The sequence below is a fragment of a genome, unplaced genomic scaffold (assembly GCF_019419815.1).
Source record: "Pyrus x bretschneideri cultivar Hongxiangsu unplaced genomic scaffold, Pyrus_bretschneideri_v1 Contig40, whole genome shotgun sequence".
In the NCBI taxonomy this organism is placed as follows: Eukaryota; Viridiplantae; Streptophyta; class Magnoliopsida; order Rosales; family Rosaceae; genus Pyrus; species Pyrus x bretschneideri.
The window spans coordinates 1,873,433-1,899,129 of NW_025999724.1; the positions used below are offsets into that span (position 1 = coordinate 1,873,433).

The window sequence follows — 25,697 nt, forward strand, 5'->3', positions numbered from 1 at the left end:
GCGCCCCTTCCACTAGGCATGTCAACCATGGCTCTCTCCAAGCTTCCTTTCCACAAAGTGCACGCTTTGTTGATAATCTTCCACAGATCATAAACACCACCAACTTCCCTTCGACCGGCGTTGGAGTTTTTATGGAACTTATCAACGATTTTACCCCATAAAACCTTTCTATTTTGATTGGTGCTAACGGCACCATCTTCGCTAATCGAAATCCATGCCAAACATAAAGCAATATCTTCGTCAAAGGTCCAATTACAACCTCTAACATGCTCTTTTGCCATCTTGAAAATTCTGGAAATGAGAATAAATGGTATAAAGAAAAATTGGAAGAATTGTAGGAGAAAAGTGAGTTTTGTATGGATGTTTGAACAAATACATATGTATTTATAGAGTTTTTGGTTGAATTTTAAGTTAAATAATTTTTTAAAATTATTCTAGTCGTTGGATTTAAATTGGACCGTTAGATCTTTTTTTTACCGTTATATTTAATTATATTTGATATAAGCCGTTGGATTCAATAAATACATAAATATAAAACTAAAAAAAAAAAAATTTGAACTTGGACCGTTGGATTAACCAACGGCCCATTTAAAGTCACCATTGGATTACAAAAAGTAGCCGTTAGGCTGTTTTTTGCTTTGAAACCTGAGGGAACAGCCCCACGTGGGGTTGTTGTTTGGCTGAAAGTGATCGCGCGTGCAGCGCGTGGACGAGTCCGAAAGTGGGAACTGGGCTTCACAGCCCCAGTTTCAATCTCAGTTCGTGGGCCCATTTTGGTTTGTAGCTTAAAACTAGGTTGGTATTTGACCCTCAAATGAGTTTTAGGTTTTAGGTTAATTTTGGGTCATGGGTTGGAGTGGATTTTGGGGGGAAAAAAAAAGGAAAATTTTAGGTTATAAGTCATCATTGGAGATAGTCTTAGGCTTCGCACAACAACTTTTGCCTTCAGTTTAGCAGCAGCCATCAGCTTCTTCTTCACCGGAGAAGCAAGCTTTGGCGCCGAGGACCTCACATGCAAGAGCTTGAAGGAGTTTTTGACCTTGACGATCTTATTAGAACTCACAAGCTTCTTCAAATGGAAAAGCAAAAGCTTCTTGAAGTTGGGCAGCATCTGCTTGTGTTTCTCCCCAATGAACTTAGTGATCGCGTACAGGCTCGAACCAATCATTTCCTTCAATGTCACAATCGCGTCCTTAACTATCACTTCGTATGGAGGATGAACCGGAGCACTTCTAGGCTTCCTCGGAGCGGGTGCCTTTTTCGCCTTAGGCTTCTTGGCCTTGCCGGCCTTTGCTGCCGGTTTGTCATCCGCGGTATCGGTGGTAACCGGCTCAGGAGGAGGATTCTCAACCACCTCGGTCACGACGACCACAGAGGCTTCTTTGGTCGCCATAGGATAATTTGAATTTTAGGGTTAGGGTATGGAAATAAAGGGGTAATAGAGGATTGAACTTTGAAAGAGGGGAGAGAGATCTGGATCGACCAGCATGTACGTGTGTGAAGCCCAACTTTTTTCATGTAATCAAAGCATGTTGGTCCACGTGTAAAGCCCAATAGCCACACGTGTTCCACGTCATCCAATTTGTGTTGTTCACGTGTTTGGCTTGAAAATTCACCATACATGAGACGACGTGTGAGAATGTGACGATAAAAGAGTCTCACATTGGTGAAGGGAGAAACCTTACAAGGGACTTATAAGAGGTTAGACTACTCCCTATATTGACAATTGGTTTTATAGAGGAACCTCAACTACTTCAGCCAATTGGTTTTATGGTGGAACCCAACTTTCTTCATAGGCGGCGCTAGGCAGTGCCAGGCAGTGGATTTTAGAATAGTGCCTCACAGTTTATCGTGAATTTCTATGCGCACATTGTAAAACATTGTGCTAAAAATAAGTGGTGGCAAAGAGTTCATAAAGAATCTCACTTTGAATCTCCTTAACATTTCTCTTGTGCTACATCTCACCCCTAAGGTTCACTTCAAAGTTCAGACCAGCTTAATATATAGTTAATTAATTGATTAATAAGAGCAAGAACTATTAGTGGAGGCTTTCACAAGAATAAAATTAATGACCAATTGTATCTGTCCACCTCATTCTCTTGTTGAATTCGAATATTCGTACCATCTCTTTAGATTATTGGTAATTTTTTTGGTGTTTCCCTACCTGCTTAAATCGATTACCTCACCAGATCCATCTATTCACTTCAAGACAAGTGACGAGTATAAAGTATAATCTACTTAAATGACTTATGTTTTTGTTTCATTTGGAAGCCACTCGTCAAGGATGAAACCCTTAACCCATTCCTTTTTCACCTGTGCATTCTACATATTTAGTTGCACCTCGTAGCGGGCACATGCACAGAAATTTACATCTCAATATGACGTAGGACTGGAAGAGCAGTTCAGATAGGCGACTTTCAGCGTGAATAGTGATTTTCGTATGAATATTGTTTTCTGCGGTGAATAGTGTTGTTGAAGTTTATACCAGTCTCAAGATACATTTCCGAAAAAAGAACAACGTGATGAAATGCATCAAACTCGTCCCTATTCCAGATGGATATAAGGAGTTTAATGATGCCCGTTCACAATCTCTGTGTTGCAGGAATATTATTATGGGCGACGATCAAATGACCCCTTTGCAAAATGTAAATTTCTATAATAACCTAAATCAATTAGTGAAACTAATTAATTTGATTAGTTTCCATTTTAGTTTTATTAGTAAAGTAGTATTGTTGCTAATTAGCAATATGAAGAGTAACTCAACTTACTTATAAGCTTATACAATGTCTCTTCTCTCATCAATGTGGGTGCCTCGTCACGTGTGAGGAATTTTCAAGCCAAATATATATTTTCGAGCCAGATACGAGGACGACACAACTGGACTGACGTGGAGTACGTGTGATCATTGGACTTCATACATTGGATAACTTGTTATGATACCATGAAGTTGAGGTTTTACATAAAAACAATTGGCAATGTAAAGAATAACTCAATTTACTTATAAGCTCATGCAAAATTTCTCGCCATCGTATAAGATTCATCTCAACAATATCATCATCGAGTCACCGACTATGGAGCGTCCATTAATTAATTGCTGAGGGTAACAAATTAACATGGACCCCAATATCTTTTTTTTTTTTTTAGTACAGCATGAACCCCAATACTAATCATGAAGCCTAGTGAGATACAGATCCTGTGTGCGAGGATGGGCATCGGACGATGATGACCTACAGCTTCGATAAGCTATGGCTCAAAATTACACCTCTCTCCTTTTGACGTCAAAATTACACATCCTCAAAACACTTGATTTCAAGCCCTTCAAAATAATTAACTTCCTCCAATTGGTGTACAGAAATGTACTGCTAAATAGAGACGAAATAGGTTGGAGAATTACAGTTGAAAAAATCAAAATTGGAATGAAAGTTCAAGGACTAGAAAACAACTAAAACGAAAATTGAGCCACTTTTAAATCAGAGGTTCTCCCTATCATATATATCCTAACGATATTTTGTACCAAATTGTGCGCCATCGTTTGTACTATTGTACACTAACGTGCTGGTTTCTCTCAAATTGTTCAAAAACAACAATTATATAAATTGGAGCATTTTGTTTGATCAACGACTGTCTTATAGCTTTACAAAATTAAACATGATTTGAATACAATGTTTCTTTGAAAACTGCATTTACTCACCAATAATACAAGAACAAACATAGATTAAAGGGCCTTTTCGTGCCATGTAACTTTCTCCTCTTTACTTTTAATTTCACCAATTTAGTACTATTACCTTCCAAAATTCGCTCACTTAGGTGCAGTCATACGTTGCCTAATTGGTAACTTTTCTAACAGTATTAGTTACTTCAGCATGCATGTCGTCAATGCTGAAAATATAGTGCAGATGTTCTAAAGAGTTTATGCAACAAAGAACATCTGGTATGAACCATAAGGTCCTATACATCTCAAGTTTTCTTTTATATTTTTTTACTATTTTTCCATTTTATGCAACAAAGAACATCTGGTATGAACCATAAGGTCCTATACATCTCAAGTTTTCTTTTATATTTTTTTACTATTTTTCCATCTATCTTAAGGAAACATGCTTACAGCTTAAGAAATTTTGGTAAAAGATAAAAGACCAATGGGCAGCGACCGAAGAAGTATAATTATTGGAGAGTGGGAATTGAGAAGCTCTTACATGAAAGCAGGAACTCCTGTTCACTCTCCCTAGAGACTTCGACCGTTTGACAAATTATTGTCAAGTGCATGCAAGATCTCGTGACGGAGTGTCCACAGTCGGATCAAGCAACAACGGACCATATGTGGAAGCAAGGCACGTCTTGTTCCATACCCGACAATGGCCTCCGACTATCTCTCAGTATCATGGTAGAGACGTTGAGATGGCAAAAGCCGGAAGCCCTTGAAGGGGAGGGAACAACCAGTGCCTTGAAGCTTAATGTATAAAGTGCCCTGCAAATACTTCTTGTCTTTATGAATTTTGAGCTACGGCATGCATATTTATAGGTTGTAGTATTGTAGATGTGTAATATTGTATGTGCCGATTATATATAATTTTTCTTGAACAGAACGCCTGGAGGACACATATCCTACATGTTATGGGAAACATATTAAATATAATCGGCACATACAATAATTCTTCATGCGATAGAAAAGAGATGAAGTTGTACATAGACTATGGAGCAATGTGGGATTGGGACATGCGCTGACTTGAAATGTGTGGCAGAACAAGAGATTCTCAGTGATTCCCATGAAGGGTTGGACTTTTGCTGCACTTGATATGAGTGGCATAACAAGAGATCCTCAGGGATTCCCACGAAGGTCTCCGAAAAAGTGGCTCTTAAGAGCCAATGCAAATGATCAATCACCATAAGCTGAGAACTGAAGAATAATAAAGCAGTGGCTTTCTGCATTATTAGGTCGCGATCTCCTACCATAAAAAAAAATATATTTATTATTCCTCATCCTCCCCATACATATTCAACACTAAATCAACAAACGAATATAAAAGTTAGAAGTTTCTTCGTCCAATATTTTGAAGTTGTAAGTTTCTTCATCCAATCACAAAGGTTTGAAAACATGATTCTTAGATCTTCACCCAAAAGATTATTATTAGATTCCCTTATCACATATCATCTCATAGCCAGCTTCCAAATCCTCTTGAATCCTTTGCTGTTACACACCTCTTCGTCAATGCCAAATGACATGTTTAGAAGCTTGCACTTTGTGCCGCATCGCACCCCTAAGCTTCACTTGAAAGTTCAGACCGGCTAACTATAGTTAATGAATTGATTAACAAGAGCAAGAACTATTAGTGGAGGATTACATAAGAATAAAAGGACCACTTGTATCTGTCCACCTCATTATCTCTTTGTTTCATTCGGATTGTATTATCTGCTTAGATTATTATTATTTTTGCTCGTGTTTCCCTACCTGCTTGGATCGATTACTTCACCATCCATCTATTCACCTCAAAACAAGTGAAGAGGATAAATATAATATCTACTTGGACTAATTATTATTTTGTTATGTTCGGATTGTACTTCACCAGGAAACCCTACCCTTTTTTTGGTCGAGAACATGAAACCCTACCTACAAAGGCAGATCTACATAGGGACCTGGAAGGTCCTAGGACCCGTCAGCGATCTTAAATCCCTGCTATAAATTTTTCGGGGACTCCTCGTACTCGAGCATGAGGTCTGTGCAGGTTGTAGGTTGCAAGTTGCAGTGGCTGTCTTCTTCTTGGAGAAGATGACCGCGCGTGAAGAAGAAAGAAAATAGGAACCCTTCCTGCTTGTCTCCTCCTTGCTTCTGCCATGGTCTCATCTGTCGATGCCACCCACTTCTCCTCCAACCTTTCTCTGTCGTTTGGCGGGGGCAGTACATAAGCCCAAATTTCCCCAAATTATTTCAACCATCTTAGTAATTTTTCTTATGGGTGAAATTTCCTTTATAATGTTAGTAAGATGAATATGATCTGTAATGGATTGGTGAAATTTGGGTGGTGAAGCTGCCATGGCTTCAGGAAAATGGGGAGGGAGGCGGTTGGTGGAGGTATGACAGTTTTGTTCTTAGTGAGAGAGAAGGTGAATGTTTGGAAACTAGTAACAGAGAAAAATGGTGTGTTTGGTTAGAAAGATAGTGGGAGTTTGGGGCGAGTTGTAATTGACCGGTGTTTTAAATTTAGTGGTTCATATTAGATAATCAATAACTCAGGTACTCCCTAGTAACTTATGAAACCTCGTAATGGTCGCTGGAATTATGATTTTATAATTTGTAATATTGCTTTGCATATGATTTTTGAATGAAATGTATTATATTTAAATTTTCAGTATTATTTTTGTCTATAAATTTTTTGACCTTTATAATTGGGACCCCCGAGTTTAAAATCCTGGATCCGCCACTGCCTACCTACTATCCTCCATCTATGCATTTGACGACCTCGTAGTCGTACCGTGCACAAGAATTTACATACCAATTGACCAATAAATGTGTGTTTATTCTTTTTTTTTATTCATCTGAAAATGTTAAATGATTCATTTGTTTGGACTGAAAATATGACAAAAATTGGGTCTAAAATTGGGTCTAAATGGTTCATCTGAAAATGTTAAATGATTCATTTGTTCGGATTGCTATGTCCACACATGCATTTTCTCACACACTCCTTTCAAATTTTGACCGTTGGATTGTGTGAATGGAAGAAGATTAAAGGACAAAAATTAACAAGGATATGTGGAAAGTAAAATGAAGTGTGTGAATAGCATTACCCTTGTTTTAAGTGGGAGTTGATCATGTTTGGGTTGTAGCCTTATGGGTTAAAGTGTGATTATGGGCAAACTGTTTGTGTGGTGAAAATTATGTGATTGTGAGGCATTCTTGGTAGTAGACTTCAAATGAATATATTTGGATGAGGAGAAGTGACGGCTAGGGTTTGATGGAGCACTATGCATAGAGCAAGTGGAAAGAAGGGGACACACAAACAATATTTCTCAAATTCAAGCTTTCTAGCAAAATTATCGCCATTTCCATCACACACACACAAACACCGTCTACTATAGCGGCAATTAGTAGTGGCACATTTGAAATTATTAAATTCATGTTCAAGTAAATTTTTAGCCTACGTATAAGGCTTGTGGGAAATTTTAAGAGCGAACATTTTGACACATCTGGTGGGATACTTATAGGCAAAATTAAATCATGAACAATCTTACACTATGTTTGGATGAGGGAAATAAACATGGAATTTTGGTAAAAGTTGGAATTTATAAATTGACAGGCATCAATTCTCTTGTTTGGATTCATAAACATAGAAATTTAGAATTTCCGCGTGGAAAAAAAACTTGGAATTTGGGACCACCAAATCCCAAGTTCAAATTCCATGTAAATAGGTGTCATTTCTCAATTTCTATGATTGAGAGTAAAAATAACAAATTCCGTATTCAATTCCATTGTTATTTTAGGTTAACCAAACAAGAAAATTTACAAATTCTAGAAAATAAAATCTCGTCATTTCAATTTTCGTCATTTTTAAATTCCTTAGTAATCTTAAATTTCTTCACCCTAACATAGTGTTAGTGTTTATCAACATACCGTCGATAATTATATGATGATAATTTATATCTGGATGATTATCCAGTATTTCATTCTTTTTGTCACCAGCGAAGGGAACTGCTTAATTAACTTTGTAAGGTGGGCATAAAGTTGAGGTGGTTTTTTTTTTTTTTTTTTTTTTTTTTTTAACAAACGACATTATCTACATTAAGGAAAGGGGGTTGGGCTTAGCCTCACAATGGTCTAGCAATAAAGTGGTTTAAATTTGCCTTTGGAGAAAATCAAACTTGTTTGTACCATACCTTTTTTTTTTTTTTGGAGTATATTTTTACACTAAGGGGATGGGGAGTTGGGCAAAGCCACACAATGGGCAGCCTAATTTGGTATTGAATTCGCCATCCACAAGATTCGAACTTAAAACCTATCACTTCCAAGTAAAGAGGAATATCACCAGACCGTAGTACTGAGTGGTTGTTTGTACCATGCTTGACCAATCCCGAAACTACAAAGCACCAGTCAACTTTATACCTTCAAGGACCCATTGAGGGGCTCATGCTGAAGCACCCTTGCAGAAGCACAAGAGTTTCCCTCCACCCAGGAGACCAATCACAACACGACACGCATCAACATCAGAATAAAACTCCTAGAATCCCACATCGACCGCGGACAAAAGACGAAAACTCTCCTCAACTTTAAAAGAAGACCATTCTCCTACAATTAATAACTAATGCCATTATTGTACATAAACTCGTCATCAGAACCCACTAATGATGATTATGCTTGAACCTATGTATTGTGTAAACCCTTCATTATTAATGAGGACTGCTCTACCCCGTAGACGTAGCCAAACTTAGGGTGAACCACGTACATCTTGTGTTTGCTTCCCTTTCTCTATCTCTTTACATTTCATCCTCAATAGGTGACTGGAGTAACCGTGCGAATGTCACAGACTCAACACTTTACATTTGTTCCAAAGTCTCATCGATTTTGTGCATCAACAGAACTTAAAACCTCTCATTTATATGTGAAGAAGAATACTACTAGACTGTAATACTAAGTGGCGGATCTCAAAGGTTAAAATGGCAAGAGATGCTTGATATGAAGAACAATTTTCTCAACCGATCCTACTTTTGGTATTCGACTTATATTCAGTAGCTTTTATTAGTTGGGAATGCACAGATGATAAATTTTTATTGTGTATTTTACAATTTTCTCATTTGCCAAACAGAAAAGTTTATGATCTTGTTGTGTTTTTATTGATAATGTGTTTTGATAAATTCACGACAATGCTAGGGTTTCAGAAAATTCAAGTGGCAGGCACTTTGCATATCCTGTATTGGCCTTTCCTCCATGATATGTGTAATTTTCTCTTAAAAATTAAAAGTTAGGCGTTCAAATTCCATTATCTAACTCACTGTTTAGATAGGTACCACTATACATGAGAATGTCAGTTAACATTTCAAATATGAGAGCAAAGAACTTGGAATGAAATATGTAAGATTTGAGGATTTATTTGGTAATCGGACGCACTCGGAATCACAGAAAAGAATGCAGTAGAGTTTGAACAAGGTCATTGGTGTTTCTTGGTAGAAAGTGCTGGTCTTTTGGTCCAACATAGCTTGGTCGATCTAATATGATTATGCATTCAAGATTTACAAAGCTAAAGTTGAAAAGAAATTGGATTTGAAAATTAAAGTGGTGATGTCTGATAAGGGGAGAATACTGTGGCAGATACACTGAAAGTGGTAGGAATTTAGGACCATTTTGCATTGTTTTCTAGACAAGAAGGTATCGTTGCCCAATACATCAATCTTGATACACCACAACAAAATGATGTTTCAAAGAGAAGAAGTCGAATTTTAATTGAAATGGCATGAAATATGATGAATACATGAGAGAACCAATGGTTTCAAGTTTTACTGCCCAAATCACACTACTGGATTCATTGAGATTGGAAACCCAAGGTTCTTAGAAGATGATTTTGAATCAACAGAAGAAAACAACAATCGTGTCATTGTCAACAAGAACCTCACCATAAAAATTGTTACTTGCACTGCATGGAACAAGGAAGAACGTTATTCTAAAAATCTCCGTCTAAAGTCGCCTAGGTGTTAGGCCAGCCTAGCCACCTCACCCTAGGCGTTTGAAAATTAAGAATGAGTGCATAGACTTGCCTAGGCACCCCTAGACTTACCTACCTGTCTAGGTCGCGACTCTCATTTAGACAAACAATAAATAACTTTCATTTTGCATTTTATTTTTTCTAGAAATTGTAAGAGATTTGTTGAATACTTGGATGAACATTCATTATATGCTTGCTCCTATGTTTTCAATATGTTCTATTATTTTATAACATATATGTCACTATATTTTGGAATTGATGTATACCAATACAATTATGTATTACTTTAAATATAAGTAGATATTTATATGTTATACAAATAAATTTAATTAAAACTATAAAAACACCTAGGCCTCTGCCTATATGCCTAGGCGCTAGGTCCTTACCCGCCGCCTAACTAGAGCCTGGCACCTTTTAGAACCTTGATGAGGAATAGACTCAAACGCATGATCAAATGGACTCAAATAATGAAGATTGGTTGAAGACAATGAAGTCTGAATTGCAATCTATAAGTGATAATGGAGTGTGGGAGCTAGTTGAATTCCATGCAAGATGTAAACCAATTGGTTGTTAGGGGGTTTGTGAAACTAAAAGAAAGGCAGATCGTGAGATAGAGAGATATAAAGCTCGTTTAGTTGCAAATGGCTTCACTCAAAAGGAAGGAAAAGACTACAACGAGACATTCTCACTTGTCTCAACAAGTGATTCTTTTAGAGTCATTATGGCACTTGTTGCTCACTTTAATTTGCTTTTACATCAAATGGATGTGAATGTTGCGTTTTTAATGGTGATTTGGTTGGAGAATTTACATGAATCAACTTGAGTGTTTTGTGCAAGAAGGATAGGAAAGTTGGTCTATAAATTGAAAAAAATCAATTTATAGTTTGAAACAAGCTTCAAGGCAATGGCATTGAAGTCGATCAAGTGATACAGTCTTATGGTTTTACAAAAAATCTGCTAGATGAGTGTATATATCTTAAATTCAAAGGAAGAAACTTTGTTATCCTCATGCTTTATGTAGATGACATACTTCTGGCTGAGAGTAATTTAGCAATGATATGTGAGAACAACTTGTTTTTGTCAAAATATTTTGTAATGTGTAATAACCCGTCCTTAATTTTAAAAGTTTGAATTTACGAAAATGCCCTTAGAGGCGAGGATGTTGATTTTCGTTGACCATCTTATCGTGCGGCTATGACTCATTCTGTTAGTATATCCTTATAGTGCTCGAATACAAACGCCTAAGTGCAAGTGGAATCAATTTCGAAACTATGACGGACACTTTATGGAACTACGAATCCAAAAGATACATTTGAAAATTACTATTTTAGATATTGTAATATTATCTTATTATTTTAAATAATTATGTTTTATTATATATTATTATTATAAACTTTGGTCCACTCATCTTTTTGTTTTGCATCCCCTTTAGGATTTAGAATCGAGGCGTAAAATCCCGATATCAGGGCATTTCAGCATCGGTATCTTCCAGCCCTCTCGGTGTAGGACCCATTTTCTATTTTCTTTGTAATCTCATTTATTTCGTAATATTCCTTTCACACTTTTCTTGATTAGTTGTATACTCTAAACATGTTCATGCATCTGCACATTTTCCTTATATTTAAATTCACTTATTTTATTTACGTTAGTTCTTTCTTCATAACTTGCACGCATGTTAAAATAGCTTCATCATTTTTGGATGTTGGCCAGCACGTGTCCATTTTGATCTTTGGAGGATATCGAGATTGGGATATGTCATAATGTCTGACATGACAGAAGCTAAGTGTGTGCTTGGTATTACGATCAGTTGTGACAAAGATAGAGGATTGTTAGGTTTGTCACAAAGAGGGTAATAGAGATTAGAGAAGGTTCTCGAATGTTTTAACATGGATAAGGGTGCGGAAAACATTTTCTTAAATTTATGGGAACTTTAACGAAAAGTACCCGGTAATATTCAATTTAATGAAAAACCACATTTTTACACTAAAAAGTCAATCATAGTACTATTCACTTTACATTTTATTTTGTTGTTTTCGTTAAAACTCAAAGTTTTCAAGCTATTTTCATTAATTTTCCTTAAATTTAATGCCTGAAATTAATTTTCGTACCACTAATATCGCCTAATTTAATAACTTACATAACTATCATCCTCACACATTTTACAAGATCAAATATCAACTTGGGATGAAAAGAAGTTGAGTACCAAACTGAATCCAACTTTTTTTTTTTTTTTTTTACATTAAGGGGAAGAGTTCGATTAAACCACACAATATACAACTTAATTTGGTATTGAATTCACTATTTATGAGATTCGAACCTAAGATCACTCACTTTTAAGTGAAGAAAAATAGCACCAAACCGTAGTACTGAATGACTAATCCATTGAAGGGATCAAATTTTCAATTAACTCAAACTTGAAATACAAGTCACTAACGGGGAGGAATTAAACTCCAACGACATGACGTTTTCTTGAACCTACACGACCGCGTGAACAACGACATGTCATTTAACGTCAATCTTTCTCGTGTGTCTGTAAAAGTCCGTTAAACATTCCCCGCCTTTCGACATAAAAATGGCCAAGAAAAGAGAGCGCCGAGTCGCCCCGAGTGCGAAACGCGGCTACGATCGAGTCGAACCGCCGGACCAGTTCTGCAGCGCAATCCGGAAGCACACAATCACTGCATTTCTATTCTTCTGCGTCGCTGTAGCGACCGGCGTGCTCGCGTACCGCATCAAATATGCTCCGACGGCAAACCTGGCGGATTCCTACCCCGTCCACGAGCGAGGAATCGTGAAGCGTGATGTGAATTACCAAGAGATCCTCACTGCAAGTACCCTCCATACTGATTCTTTAACCAGATTATTTATTGTGTTCTGCATTTGGCCTGTTTGGTTGCCGGGAAAATGCGGGGAAATTAAGACAAATTGAAGTTGTAGCGAAATGCACGAAATGATAAGAAACTTTAGTGTTTATACCAATTTTATGATCTTACTGTGTTTTTATTGATGATGTGTTTTGAAAAAATTCAGGAAAATGGAAAGGTTTCCGAAAATACGAGTAGGAGGCACTTTGAATATCCTGTATTGGCCTACATTACTCCATGGTATGTCATATCTTACGATCTGTTTGGATATAAATAAACTATGGGATTGTATTAGTTTCTAATACACTGTCTGGATTTGAACGAAATACAACGAGAATTATAGTTAATGTTTCGAATATGAGAAAAAAAGGACTTGGCATCGAAGTACATGTAAAATTTGGGGGATTCATTTGGCAACGGAATTATAGTAAAGAATGTAGTGGAGTCTGAACCGGTCCATTAGTCAGTCTTCGGTACAAAGTGCTGGTCTTTTGGTTTAACATAGCTTGGTGGATCTAATATGATTATGTAATGTTTTTCGTTTTAAAGTTTGGTGTTGTATAATAACCAAGTATTTGGTTAGTAATTTCTTTAGCTTGGTTGCTCATATAATCGTATTTAGACGTATTTGCATTACTTAGCTTGAAATTTTTGCGAACTCCTCATATTTCAAATTATACAGGAATTCCAAGGGCTATGATATGGCAAAAAGGTTCAACTCCAAGTTTACTCATTTATCTCCAATTTGGTATGACTTAAAGAGGTATGCTCCCTGTTTTCGTTGTTGGACAAAGTGATATGAGTAGTTGGGGTTCTGTTTTGCACCATGTTTTTAAAGAGTTATGACTGCCCAAATAAGCAGATGGTAACTGTCAAAACTCTGCTTAGTTATTTGCTTATAGACGTGACCATTGAGGTGTCTTTTTTCAAAACTCCAGATTAGAACTGTCTGCTAAATAAATTTGGAGTCGAATCAAACTTACCATTATGATTACTTTTTTGTTGTGGGGGGATGGTAATTGATGCTCCCATTTATGACCTTCAACCTCAAGAAGTAGTAGGAATATCTATTAAGATTAAGATAGATGTAGATTTATGAAAATTAAGCTATAATTAAGAATTATGCTGCTATTTTATTTGTGGATAAGTTTTCACTATTTCACTCATTTTGTCAACAGCCAGGGCAATAGCTTAATTCTGGAAGGTAGGCATAATGCTGATACGGGATGGATCTCAGACATTAGGATGGCAGGCGATGCTAGGGTATGAAGAAGAACTCTTTAATCCCCTTCTCACTACTTTTCGCATTTGATTAATATTGAACAGCTGTGACATCAAATGTTCACAATCGAATCTGGGAAGTCATGGAATAAAATATGAGAGGTCTCTTCAACACTTTGTCAACTTAGAAACAATTTAAATTCTTTTTGATAAGTTGTAGATAAATTTCCTGTGCTTTTATATGCAGTTGAGGCACGCTTTTGATTTGATCTGGATTGATAGTAGTCTCACCTGTAGCACACCTCTATAATGTAGGTATTGCCTAGAGTCGTTCTGGAAGCATTTCCAGCAGAGCTGCTTACAAAGAAGAAGCAGAGGAGTAAAGCTATTAATCTTATAGTGAACGAGTGCAAGTAGGCCTCCGATCTTGACTACTTTTTGTTTGTTTGTCTGTTTGTTTTAATAAGATATTATGTATCTACCCATTTGGCTTCTGATCTTGTTGGACTTGTTTATTATTTAATGATTTATGCAGTCTGTACCAAAACTTTGGTCATTATAAATCTAATGCAGATAAAGTACTAATTTTGTGGGGGGTGCTTTTTCTTTGATCAGGGAGATGGGATATGATGGTATTGTGCTGGAATCTTGGTCAAGGTGGGCAGCGTTCAGAATTTTGCATGATCCAAGCATGCGGAATATGGTAATGTACTAATTTTGCATGATCCAACTAGGCAAATGATGACAATACTAACTTTCATGCGGAATTTGGGAAAACTTCTGTTTGTTGTCTGTTCAAAATACTTTTCTACCTTTCACAAGTTAAGTAAATAATTTTCACCTATTTTGAAGTGTCAGGACTTCGAACAACTGTAACTGCAATATTCCAAATTCGAACGTCATTTGCTATTTTGAGAAGCAACTGTTTATTATATTTGCCTCAATACAAAGAAGAAGGATATACAAAATTGTATTAGCTTGCTTATGAAATCTTTGAATCGGACTTTGTTACCAAATACAGCAAGCACTTGCCTTCTTCATACCTAAATCCAAGTTTGCTGAAAGTCATTATTGTTCGGAGGTGTAGATGTTTCCTATTGAACTTAGTTTGTGGCCATTCAATGGTGCTGTTTTCTAGAAAGTGATACCATACTTCTCCTCAAATTATATAACATCTGTGGATCTTTGTTGTTCTGCCCGTGCAGGCATTGCAGTTTATTCAAGAGCTTGGAGATGCACTACATGGTGTGAGCTTAGAGAAGAATGATAAGCAACGGTTGCAATTAGTCTATGTTATAGGTCCACCACAATCAGAGAAGCTCCAACCGCATGATTTTGGACCAAAAGATCTTCGAAGCTTGGATGATGCTGTGGATGGGTTCTCACTTATGACGTATGATTTCTCTGGGCCCCATAATCCAGGTCCCAATGCACCTTTGAAGTGGATTCATTCCACCCTGTGGCTGCTCCTTGGTACCGATGAAGATTGTGCTCGAGCTCGCAGAATATTTCTTGGCATCAATTTCTACGGCAATGATTTCCTCCTCAAAGGAGGTATTTTCCTGGTTCTTCCTATTTGTACAATTTTTGCTGTTGATTGCCATTGGAAAATCTCTATCTGATTTATGATTTCTCGTTCGTTATAACCCATGGGGAGTGAACTTAGGTGAATAAATAAACTTACCAATTCTTGTATGACAACTTTACGCGGTCTGGATCGATCAGCTTAACATTGTACATTTGAGTAGTTTATCAAGTATCTGTCTGTTATTGTCTCCGACTTTCCAAATCCTTGTTAATTCATTTACGAGGACATCTCTTGGAGTTTTTTTTTTTATATCTTGAACGTGAATGAATTCTCTAGCAGTTCCTCAACTTAGGGAGAGTGCTTTAATGTCGTCGAAAATGCAGGTCCGGGTGGTGGTGCTATCACTGGAAGGGATTACCTGTCCTTGTTGGAGAAGCACAAGCCCCAGTTGCAATGGGAAAAGAACAGTGCAGAACATTTGTTCTATTACTCCGACGATGAAAATAACTACCACGCCGTGTTCTATCCGTCGCCGATGTCAATTTCCGTGCGGCTAGAGGTAGGTCGCTACTGGGGATGCGGCATCTCGATATGGGAAATTGGGCAAGGTCTGGATTTCTTTTTCGATCTTCTGTAAACCAGTCCTCATTTGATCTTCTACCTGCAACCAATTTTTTTTTAATTTTGAGCATGTGCTCAATCTAAAAATTTTTGTTAGGGGTGACAATAATTTGAAGAATTCGTCTATAACGGGTCCTACATCTCAAGAAATATAACACATTTCAAGAATTCGATCTATCATTTATGTTTCGTTCTTCGAAGGTCATGGGAACTTGTTTTTGATATATATGCCGGGAGGGGGAGGAAACGCGGTGGCGTTATTTGAAAGAAAAAGAAAAAATGTTCATTCCATGAACCAAACCGAACTGCCCGAATATTTTAGAAGCTACATCTAATAGATCGAGCTTGGTTTTTTCCTTTCTTTTTTGGCGCCATTGGTTGGTTGGATGATTTAAGTTTATAGATCAAAAGGATAGTGATTTTCATTTTTAATTTAAAGTGTCGGAAGTTAAAACTGATTGCCAAACTTGTCATGTGTTTTAATTTTGGTTTATTTGTCGATTTGATCTCCAAACTTGTATAGATGTGAACTTTAATTTTAACCATCTTCCTAAACTTTTATAATTAGCGGATTTTTCTCTTGAACTTTAATTTTAGTCGATTATCTCTCTAAACTTTTATAAATATGCAATTCTCCTCCTAATGCTAGATTTTAAAAAATTTCATCTAATTTTCCATCCATTTTGGTCGAACAAGCAACACATAACAAGTGTATGTGGCAAAAAGAATGGAAAATTAGATGGATTGAATGAATGAAAATTAGATGAAATTTTTTAAAATTTAACGTTGTGGGAGAAATTAGCTATTTATAAAAATTTACGGGATAGTCGGTTAAAGATAAAGTTCAATGGGAGAAATTAGTCAATTATAAAAGGTTACGGGTAATCGGTTAAAATCACAGTTCAAGAGAAAAATTGGCAGCTGTATACAAATTCGGAGGGCAAATCAATAAATACTTCAATTTTTTCAATGCCACTACAGTTCCGTCTAAGTTGTATGAAAGTTGTTCGGAAATCCTCCAACGGCCACCAAGTACTGTAGTCTGTACTGCACCCGCAAAGTTTCTCAGCACTTCCACCGACTCTTTTCTCAGCCACACATTAATTGCAACCCCAAGTCATCATCCCAGCAATCAAACAACATAAAGAGATCAACAACCTCGCAATCCATACTTGCCACGTGTCAATCCCTCAATGGGCAACCTCTCATCCTGCATGACACGTCGGCGCCACCCTGCACGGAAAAGGCACCGGCCAAATTGCACCCACTGAAGCTAAGGCTTGTAAAGCCCTGCATCATCCTTAGAAGAAACAAAAAAATCCTGCACAAAAAACTTCAATCCTCTCATTGTGGCTCACGATTTTCCATCAATATTCTGAGAGCCCCAAAAGAGTCTTTTTCTCTGTTTCTCTCACTAGAATCCCCCTCTAGAATTATGCCATGGAGGCCCTCCATGCAGCAAGCTTGACCCCCATAAGATCACTTCTTGGTGACAGAAAAAAAATCCCATCACTGCCCTCCATTTCCGTTCCCAAATTCTCAAATCCCACAAGTTTGAGAGCTTCACAAGAGTCTTCATCTCGGAGTTTCCATGGCGGTTTGCTGCTCTTATCTTCGGTTTTCAATGCCGGGTTTGCCAAGGCTTTGACATATGAGGAAGCATTGGGGCAGTTTGTGAGTGGTGGAGGTGGAGACTTGGAAGTAGGTGGTGGGGTTCTTGACAATGTTATAAGTTTTGTGACCGATAATCCTGCAGTTATAGCTGGTGGTTTTGCGGTTTTGGCGGTTCCATTGGTTCTGTCTCAGGTTCTGAAGCCTCCTAAGCCGTTTGGTGTTGACTCTGCAAGAAGTGCTTATGCAAAATTGGGTGAGGATGCCAATGCTCAGTTGCTTGATATAAGACCTCCCGCGGAGTTTAGGCAGGTTGGTACTCCGGATGTCAAGGGTTTGGGGAAGAAGGCGGTGTCCATTGTTTACAAACGTGAAGATAAGCCGGGGTTCTTGAAGAAGCTTTCTTTGAAGTTCAAGGAGCCAGAAAATACCACATTGTTCATCCTAGATAAGTAAATTGTTAACCCAATTCTTTAGTTTTCATTTCCTCATTGTTTTATGAATAATGAGTCGTCAATTTCTGAGCTTATTTCGAAGCAGTTGTTGATAATCACGAGCTGCTATCAGGTGCGTAGAATTGAGATCACCTTAGAGTGTGCACATTGTGCAATTGGCTTATGTAGGGATCACTATTTCCACGGCGAAAGAAAATTTCAATTCACATTACCATTTAGTTTGGAGAAGAAACAATGGAGTAGATAATCCACACGATAGAACTCAGTTAATACTTAAAAGACGTTGGTTTTCATATAATTTCATACAAATTGTGATATGTTAGTTCAAAAATATAGAAGACAATGCTTGTAATCGGTGCTGTGAAAGGGGCGGAAGCAAGCTTAATTGAGTACCTTCATATAGAAGATAAATGAGACAGGAAAATAAGCTTGTTGCCATTTCCATTTATAGTTTACCGTAAAGTGGATTCCGATTTAATGTCCTTTCCTTGACATTCATTTTTCACAATGCTTGTGATTTTGTGACAAACCTGGTAATATGGGACTGGATTTGTGTTATTCCAAAAGCCAACATGTGAAGCTAATCCTGCAAACTTTCTGATGGAAGCCAGATTTGATGGGAACTCTGAGCTGGTTGCAGAATTAGTCGCTGTAAATGGGTTCAAAGCTGCTTATGCTATTAAAGATGGTGCGGAAGGACCACGAGGATGGGTGGTTAGTCCCATTTCTCCTTCCACGGCTAGTCTTTGTTTCCATAAAAGTCTTGCCGAGCTTTAATACTTGACGTGGATTATCATTTTGCAGAACAGCGGTCTTCCTTGGACACCACCACCGAAAGGACTGAGTCTTGATTTTGGAAATTTAGCAGATGCTCTTAGTGGTGCAGTTGGAGTAATTTTCTTCACTTTCATTTGTTGATTATTATTCACGTGTGAAAAACTATTTTCTTGTTGAATGATAGAGTGCTATTTGGTTCGTACATTTCAAGAGGGATGTTATATTGCTGTTTATGTATTGAACACAAATATAAGACGTTGGATAGTCTACAAAGTTTAGTAGAAATGTTAGATGGATGAATGGCAAGGTTAGTGAACATGGGTGGAAGTCATAGACCAAAAGTTTAGTACATCTCGCTACCATAATTCATAATTCTTCAAGATGGGATAAGAAAGCTGTTGGTGTGTACTATGGTGGAAATCTGTTAATTATCAGTTTTCGGTGATTGATTTTCTCGTTTATGATTCTCTTCGAAGATTTTTGATTTTAGGACGGTTCTTAAAGAGCTATGTGGTATTTATATACAGGAGGGATCGGGTGCCTTGTCTCTTTCCCTTGGGGTTGCTGCAGCAACCGGATTGGGTTTCTTGGCTTATACTGAGGTAAAGTCCGTTGCATTGTGATCTATCTTTTGTTTTCCTTTTGGTGTAACATGTATCCTTCTTGAAGATCTTTCGAACTGACTGTTGCACTCTATATTTTCAGGTAGAAACAATCCTCCAGCTTTTAGGCTCGGTTGCACTAGTTCAGTTTGTGAGCACGAAATTCCTTTTTGCCGAGGTGTGTCTCACATTCTTTTTTATACTTCAAAGTAGTTATTTTGATGGAATGTTTATCAGGGTTAATATCGTTCGTCTCTTAAATAATGCGCAGTGGCCAAAAGTTAATAGCATACGGTTATATTATGGCATTTTCCCTCTTCGTTATTCCTGTGAAACATGTCTAACTCGTCATGAATATGGAGGTCTACTCATCATAAACATTCTTAATCTTCGCGGCCTTGAAAACTTGCTCCATTCTCAACCCGTGGATTAGCATTTAACTTCATTCACGTAACCTAAGTAACTTTTTATGACAGGATCGAAAAGAAACTCTACAACAAGTTGATAAGTTCTTGACCACGAAGGTTGCCCCAAAGGACCTCGTCGATGACATAAAGGTATAAGACTACAAATGTGTTAAAGCATTTTGAACGGATTCCCACATCGCTACATCATACTAGTTATTTTAACCTCGACCGTCTTGAATTTCAGCAAATCGGGATAGCTTTTCTGCCAGTAACTGTTAGCAAGGTTCTTCCTGCACCTGCAGAACCAACTCCAGAGCCTACTGCTGCTAGTGATACCGTACAGAAAGCAGAAGCTGTGGTCGAACCAAAAGTTGAAGCAGCTGCAGAAGCGACACAGGAACCAAATTCAGTACCAAAACCAGAAGTTAAAGCAGAATCACTTCCGGGGATTTCGAAACCACTTTCCCCATTCCCTTATGTAAATCCTCACTTTACTTTCTGCTCGAATTTTGTGTGTGTACAATGTATATATATCATCACCCTCACGATTAATTAGTTTGTGCAAGAACTTACCAAATCTTGCTTTCTTTCATGTTTTTTAATGGTTGCAGTATCCGGATTTCAAGCCTCCGGCATCCCCCAGACCATCGCAGCCCTAGAGACGTATCTTAAAGCTCATTCCTTCGACAGCAAGCAGTCAAGGATTCTTCAGAGCCATACTCTTAGCTATGCTCCTGTTAGTGTGATACAAGAAGTTTTGGAGGCTACATTTTATATGAAGATGATTCAGTGTCATGAGTTGGATAAAATAGTTTTCCATAAGTAGCCCTCTTGTTTTTTACTTTTTACTGCTTAAATTCAAATCCTAAAATTAGTTTTCTTTGGACTTACTATATAAATTCTCTCTCTAGGGCTTTTGGAGTGTATATGTATGTTGAATTAGAAGATGGAATAGTCATGAACTAAGCTTATTATTTTCAATCTTTATTGGAAGGGATGCGTTTACTTACTGGCTAATTTACTTTTACCTTCAATTAATACAATATTTCGAAGTTATTCCTTCAGTCAATTAGTGGCGGTTGCATTGAGGGGCAAGGGGGGGTTAGCTGACCTCTCGAACTTCGATGAACGTCTATTAATACCTTAGGTGCTGATCTTCCGAACTTCGGTAAATATTCATGGATACCTTCGGTGCTGCTCTTTTCAAGATTAGAGTTGATTTCATACATGCCCTCCAACTAACTTCAGGCCTACCAAGACTCGGTGAATGTCTATGGATACCTTGAGTGCTGCCCCTTGCATACATTAATAGGTGTGCAATATGCCTTTTCAAATGACTTTAGGGCTAGCAAAACTAGATGAAATGGCGATATGCATACTATTTCTGGTAAAAAAAATATTTGCGCCCTGCGCGCGCTATTTTTATTAACCCCCATAATATTATTTTCTGGATCCGCCACTTCAATCAATACAAAATGAATCTAGTGAATTGTCCATTTCAATTAAATAATTGTCACCAAACAAGGCCTTGGTACTTTGCAAAAAGAAATCAGTTAATGTTAATCAAATGTTAGCAATTCAGACTGTAAATTCGAATAAGTCTCGCGTGAGACTAAAAGATTTTGAACAACCGTTAGCATAATTTTACTAATTCACATGTTCTAATATGGATGGATAAACTACACACTCATTAGACTTCTAATATAATATTTAATTAATAAATGTACGTGTTACAACATTAATAAATTAATAACCCCGTGACTCAAAAATTTATACCGATATAAGCTTACCACTCCTCTTTTAATTATGGTTACGTAAACAAACCATAAAAGTCGATCCGTTCTATGTCAACCTTAAAAAAACTTGCCGTTGTCGCATTCGAAAAACAGTAATGCTAGGGAGACGAATATATATATATATATATATATATTTTTTTTTTGGGTGAAGAGGAAGACCAAATTTTTAAACCAAATGATGTGGATGTTGATGCTTGAATTATTATTTAAGTATTGATTAACGTACTTATTTCATTTCATGTCGTTTCTTACAACCTCTAAGGACGTGTTTACGTATCCGTAATCGAAATGAAAATGTGGAATTGAATTCCAATTACGGAGTACTCCAATGTTTACTAAATACAAAGAAATCAAAAAAGCAGGGGCCCACACAAATTTTGGAATTCAATTCCTTGTATTGATGGAATTGGATTCCTTAGATATAGGTGGTAATCCAATTCCTGCTTGTTTGGGCAATCGGAATGACACTTTTGTTCCCTTTATGCCCTCACTTACTTTTTTTATTTCCAAGACTATTCTTTATAAACCCATCAAAGTATATAAAATATTTGATTTGGGACAAAGACATTTTAATAATCGGCTTATATTCCAATTCTGCTAAATTAGTAAACAGTTTTATGGAATTCTATTTCGATTCTAGAACATTTAAGTAAATAGCTTCAACAACAATCGGATTCTGATTTCTCCTCATTCTAACTCCTTCTCAATTCAATTTCTTCTATTTTTATTACCGTTACATAAATGCGCCATAAATGTTACCCGTTGGAGACGATTTTGCCGAGTTGGCAAAATATATTTTTCCTCTTAAATTAGTGCTCCACAAATAGTTTGTCCGGCGCCGCTTTATTTCTCACCGGATACGAAACGACAGAGTTTTGAGCGGGAGTTTTTCACTTTAAATTTAAGTAACTGAAATTAGTGGTCGGAGACCCACGACGGCTCACCGAATCTGTAACAGTTTGAAACAACCAGCAAAACCAAACGACGTCGCTTCCCACAGCAGCGAAGAAGCTCCCTCCTCCTCCTTCTCTCTCGAACCTCCTTCTCTCTCGAACTTCAATGGCGAGAATCAAACACACCGCCGGAAGAAAAGTGAAGAAATCTACTCCCGCGCAAGCTGGTATCTCTCTCTCTCTAAAAATGGATGTATGTGTATTGATGTCGAGTTGATTTACTCATTTCGTATTGTATAAACAAGTTGACCTTTACATCTTTGCAATCTCAGGGTTAAGTAAGCTTTTGTTAGTTAGACTAGCATTGAATTTTGAAAAAGAATATGCTTTGTTTTTGCTTGATTTGCGCACGGTGATAATATTTATTTGGATTTTTGCACTAGTTGTGCTAGTGAGGTTTGATCACACAATGTTGACAATCTTTTCGTTCCTTGTAGGTAAGAGAGATCACCAACTCTGTGTCTAGAGAGCCTAAGCGTTGGACGCCTGATGCTTTACTAGCAAGTCAAGAGGTGGATAACTATGGCAAGTGAATTTAGTGGTATGTAACAGATTAACCATGCAAATGCTACTTTTCTTCCTCTACGTCATTTTCAATCTGTTTGATAAACTAGTGAATTTGTGCATTCCAATTTCAGAGAGTTGGAGTGTAATCTTTGCTTATCCATCTGTTCAAATATGTCGGTTGGAAACTTGGATGAGTGATGCCAATGCCATAGGTATCCTCATCATCATCTGTGGAAGTGCATTGGATGCTTCTTGTATGCTTTGATTAAACAATGGCACTGCTGTGCCAACCCAAGATCCATGATGATTTTCCCGTTACCACCACTACTGTTCTAACTTCTACCTCATTACCCAATCAACTCAACAAATAAAGCCTATTGAACAAACTGGTTGGATTTGGATGTAGGAACTTTGTCTCATTATCCCAAACCACACACACCATCTAACCATAATATAGAAATCCTCTAAATTTCAGTAAATTGAAGTAGGTACTATGAATTATTTGAGACAAATTGGTAGTTTGTTCTTTTGCAGGCAGCAGAGGAGTATGTAATTCAGTTGTTTGAAGATTCCAACCTCCGTGCAATTCATGCAAAGCGAGTCACTCTTAGTAAGTAAACTTGAGATCCAATATCTGCTTAATTAATTGTTATTTCTCCCTAATGCTATGTAAATTTACAAGCTGTGACTGAGATGCTTGTAGTGAGATAAGATAACACCTAAACCATGAAAAAAATTGCATCTTTTAGATTATTCTGTTTGCTTTTCAAAAATATAGATTATATCCAATCCAATAAATATTTGGTACTAGAGGAACTTAAATTGTGGGTAGTGGACTTCGACGAACTCAAAAGGGTTGTCCTTAGATGCATTACTACATTTTCGGTGTCCTTGGATTAACCGTCTGTTAAGACATTATGATTGTCCTAAAACATGTCAAACTCTTTCTGCGTTTCAGCTAACTGTTTCATCTTATACTGACTTCAAGTGTCAGTTAGTCTTTGATAGTTTGTGCCATTATTGTACAATATAATTGTTAACAAACCTGTTTCATTTATTTTTGTATCCTCAGTGAAGAAGGATTTTGAATTGGCTCGTCGGATTGGAGGGAAGGGGAGGATCTGGTGAGAGCGTGACAACAGTAACCGACTCCATACTCACTCATAGTAACAATTTTAAAAACAGTCAGCATTTTCTGTAATCACCTGTATACCAACTGCCTGTGATTCTGGATTCCCACGTCAGATTTCAATGATAGACGTATTATTGCAATTGTCGGGTTCGATCATTCATCGTTTTGGGATTCTGAGTGTGATTTAAGTTAACCTATAAAGACGATCCAAAGTCTAGAAAGAGAAGACATCCTCCATTTATTTTCTTATAAATCAATATTCTAAACTATTATTACGCGGAGGGAGAGTCGAACTTGGGTGCAAAGATGCAAGCACATTACTTAACTGACACACGTCTGCACCATCATCAAAGTTTTTTTTTTTTTTCTCCTAACTTGTTATGATTTGATTTGGTATGTCATAGCTCATTGTTTTTAAGTTTTTTTTTGATTAATCCTGCATTATTTTTTGTCGTCAAATCGATTGATCATATATAGGTATGAGATTGTTGGATAATCATTTGTTTGTTTTCTCTACCTTGAGCGGTTTGAGGGGTGCTTAAGTTAGTTTGAAGTTATTAAGTCGGGCTGAAAACTTTAATAATGTGCGAGATCGGTTCTGCATCTGCAAAGTCTGCAGCGTTCAGTGTGGCTTAGCGGGATAAGGTAGAGTTTCGATTGAACGTTGATGATTAGAGTTGATGACAGGGTTGATGCTGTTTTAGTGTGTACTCAACTTGCCTGCCTTATATCCCTCTATCCCATTGTGGCAGTGAGTTCACAATGTCATCTGTTTAAGTTCCGGAGGGGCAGTTCCTGTGCCAGGTTAGTGTTCACGCAGCCGCGTTCTTATCCCGTGTTGCTAATCGTCACATTCTTGCACTTGGATTTGTAAGTGCTATGACATCTTTGGCCATATGATTTTTATGAGTCTTCCTCTCTTCTTTTTCTTTCGGTGATTTCCATCCCGGTTGCGGATCTTGAAATGTGAATATTTAGGAAGGGGTGAATTCATAACCTTCTAGTTACTTATCTGTCAATCGATCAATCCCGATCTTGTTAATTTTCTGTCAATTACATACACATATTTGTTGCTTGCTCTGTAAGTAATCAGCTGGATTCATGGACTGGCTCAAAAGAAAATCATTTTCCAGAATTTGTCCCTGGTTTATTTCTTTCTACGCCACATTATTCTGCCTGTTTTTATAGCCTAGTTTGGCAGTGAGCTTGCATGTTTTGGTACTGCAGACCGGAAATCCTGTTTCATGTTCTTAGAGCTATACAATTTGAATTCATTTGGTAAATAACTTTGAAATGGGAAGGTTGGAATCGACATTCGACAACTCTGGGTAGCTTGTGTATGGTTGAACATCTTATTCGAAAATTCTATTATGCCACACGTATCTTATACTCCGGGGCTTTTGGCGGGTAGATTTTTGGGCAAAGAGGATAGCTTGTGTTATTCAACATCTTATCTAAAAAATTCTATTATACTTCACGGTACTTTATATTATGAGATTTTTAGTCGTTAAATTTGGATCATTATATGTTTGCCCTA

The 25,697-nt window shown here is 37.3% G+C and overlaps 3 protein-coding genes and 1 long non-coding RNA gene across 4 annotated transcripts; 3 read left to right on the forward strand and 1 right to left on the reverse strand.

Moving 5' to 3' along the window:
* Positions 1-621: 621 nt before the first annotated feature.
* LOC103929357 (histone H1.2-like) lies at positions 622-1,449 on the reverse strand. The gene is made up of 2 exons (XM_048565941.1): positions 925-1,449; positions 622-728 (listed from the first exon to the last, which is right to left on the reverse strand). Exons 1-2 carry the CDS (start codon positions 1,391-1,393, stop codon positions 622-624), a joined length of 576 nt encoding a protein of 191 aa, XP_048421898.1. The 5' UTR covers positions 1,394-1,449.
* Positions 1,450-12,203: 10,754 nt separating this feature from the next.
* Positions 12,204-16,115, forward strand: LOC103929342 (chitinase domain-containing protein 1). The gene is made up of 8 exons (XM_009338532.3): positions 12,204-12,513; positions 12,717-12,790; positions 13,233-13,313; positions 13,729-13,813; positions 14,087-14,184; positions 14,387-14,474; positions 14,977-15,325; positions 15,683-16,115. Exons 1-8 carry the CDS (start codon positions 12,259-12,261, stop codon positions 15,934-15,936), a joined length of 1,284 nt encoding a protein of 427 aa, XP_009336807.1. The 5' UTR covers positions 12,204-12,258; the 3' UTR covers positions 15,937-16,115.
* A 1,084-nt stretch (positions 16,116-17,199) lies between these two features.
* Positions 17,200-20,781, forward strand: LOC103929343 (rhodanese-like domain-containing protein 4, chloroplastic). The gene is made up of 8 exons (XM_009338533.3): positions 17,200-17,983; positions 18,598-18,700; positions 18,791-18,877; positions 19,291-19,365; positions 19,469-19,543; positions 19,842-19,922; positions 20,017-20,250; positions 20,384-20,781. The coding sequence occupies exons 1-8, from the start codon at positions 17,361-17,363 to the stop codon at positions 20,429-20,431; spliced, it is 1,326 nt and encodes a 441-aa protein (XP_009336808.2). The 5' UTR covers positions 17,200-17,360; the 3' UTR covers positions 20,432-20,781.
* Positions 20,782-22,727: 1,946 nt separating this feature from the next.
* Positions 22,728-24,300, forward strand: LOC125469183. The gene is made up of 3 exons (XR_007251533.1): positions 22,728-23,062; positions 23,563-23,638; positions 24,101-24,300. It is a non-coding gene; the product is annotated as an uncharacterized LOC125469183 (long non-coding RNA).
* The last annotated feature ends 1,397 nt before the right edge of the window (positions 24,301-25,697 follow it).

What these genes read in the sequence shown, in the direction of transcription:
- LOC103929357 (XM_048565941.1), bottom strand. Translation starts at nt 1,393, where the DNA reads ATGGCGACCAAAGAAGCCTCTGTGGTCGTCGTGACCGAGGTGGTTGAG. An exon ending in GGCAAAAGTTGTTGTGCGAA is followed by an intron (nt 729 to 924) that starts GCCTAAGACTAT and finishes TGTGAAGCCCAG; the next exon opens with TTCCCACTTTCGGACTCGTC.
- LOC103929342 (XM_009338532.3), top strand. Translation starts at nt 12,259, where the DNA reads ATGGCCAAGAAAAGAGAGCGCCGAGTCGCCCCGAGTGCGAAACGCGGC. An exon ending in TTGGCCTACATTACTCCATG is followed by an intron (nt 12,791 to 13,232) that starts GTATGTCATATC and finishes CAAATTATACAG; the next exon opens with GAATTCCAAGGGCTATGATA. An exon ending in GGATGGCAGGCGATGCTAGG is followed by an intron (nt 13,814 to 14,086) that starts GTATGAAGAAGA and finishes TCTATAATGTAG; the next exon opens with GTATTGCCTAGAGTCGTTCT.
- LOC103929343 (XM_009338533.3), top strand. Translation starts at nt 17,361, where the DNA reads ATGGAGGCCCTCCATGCAGCAAGCTTGACCCCCATAAGATCACTTCTT. An exon ending in ACATTGTTCATCCTAGATAA is followed by an intron (nt 17,984 to 18,597) that starts GTAAATTGTTAA and finishes GATGGAAGCCAG; the next exon opens with ATTTGATGGGAACTCTGAGC. An exon ending in CACTTTCCCCATTCCCTTAT is followed by an intron (nt 20,251 to 20,383) that starts GTAAATCCTCAC and finishes TAATGGTTGCAG; the next exon opens with TATCCGGATTTCAAGCCTCC.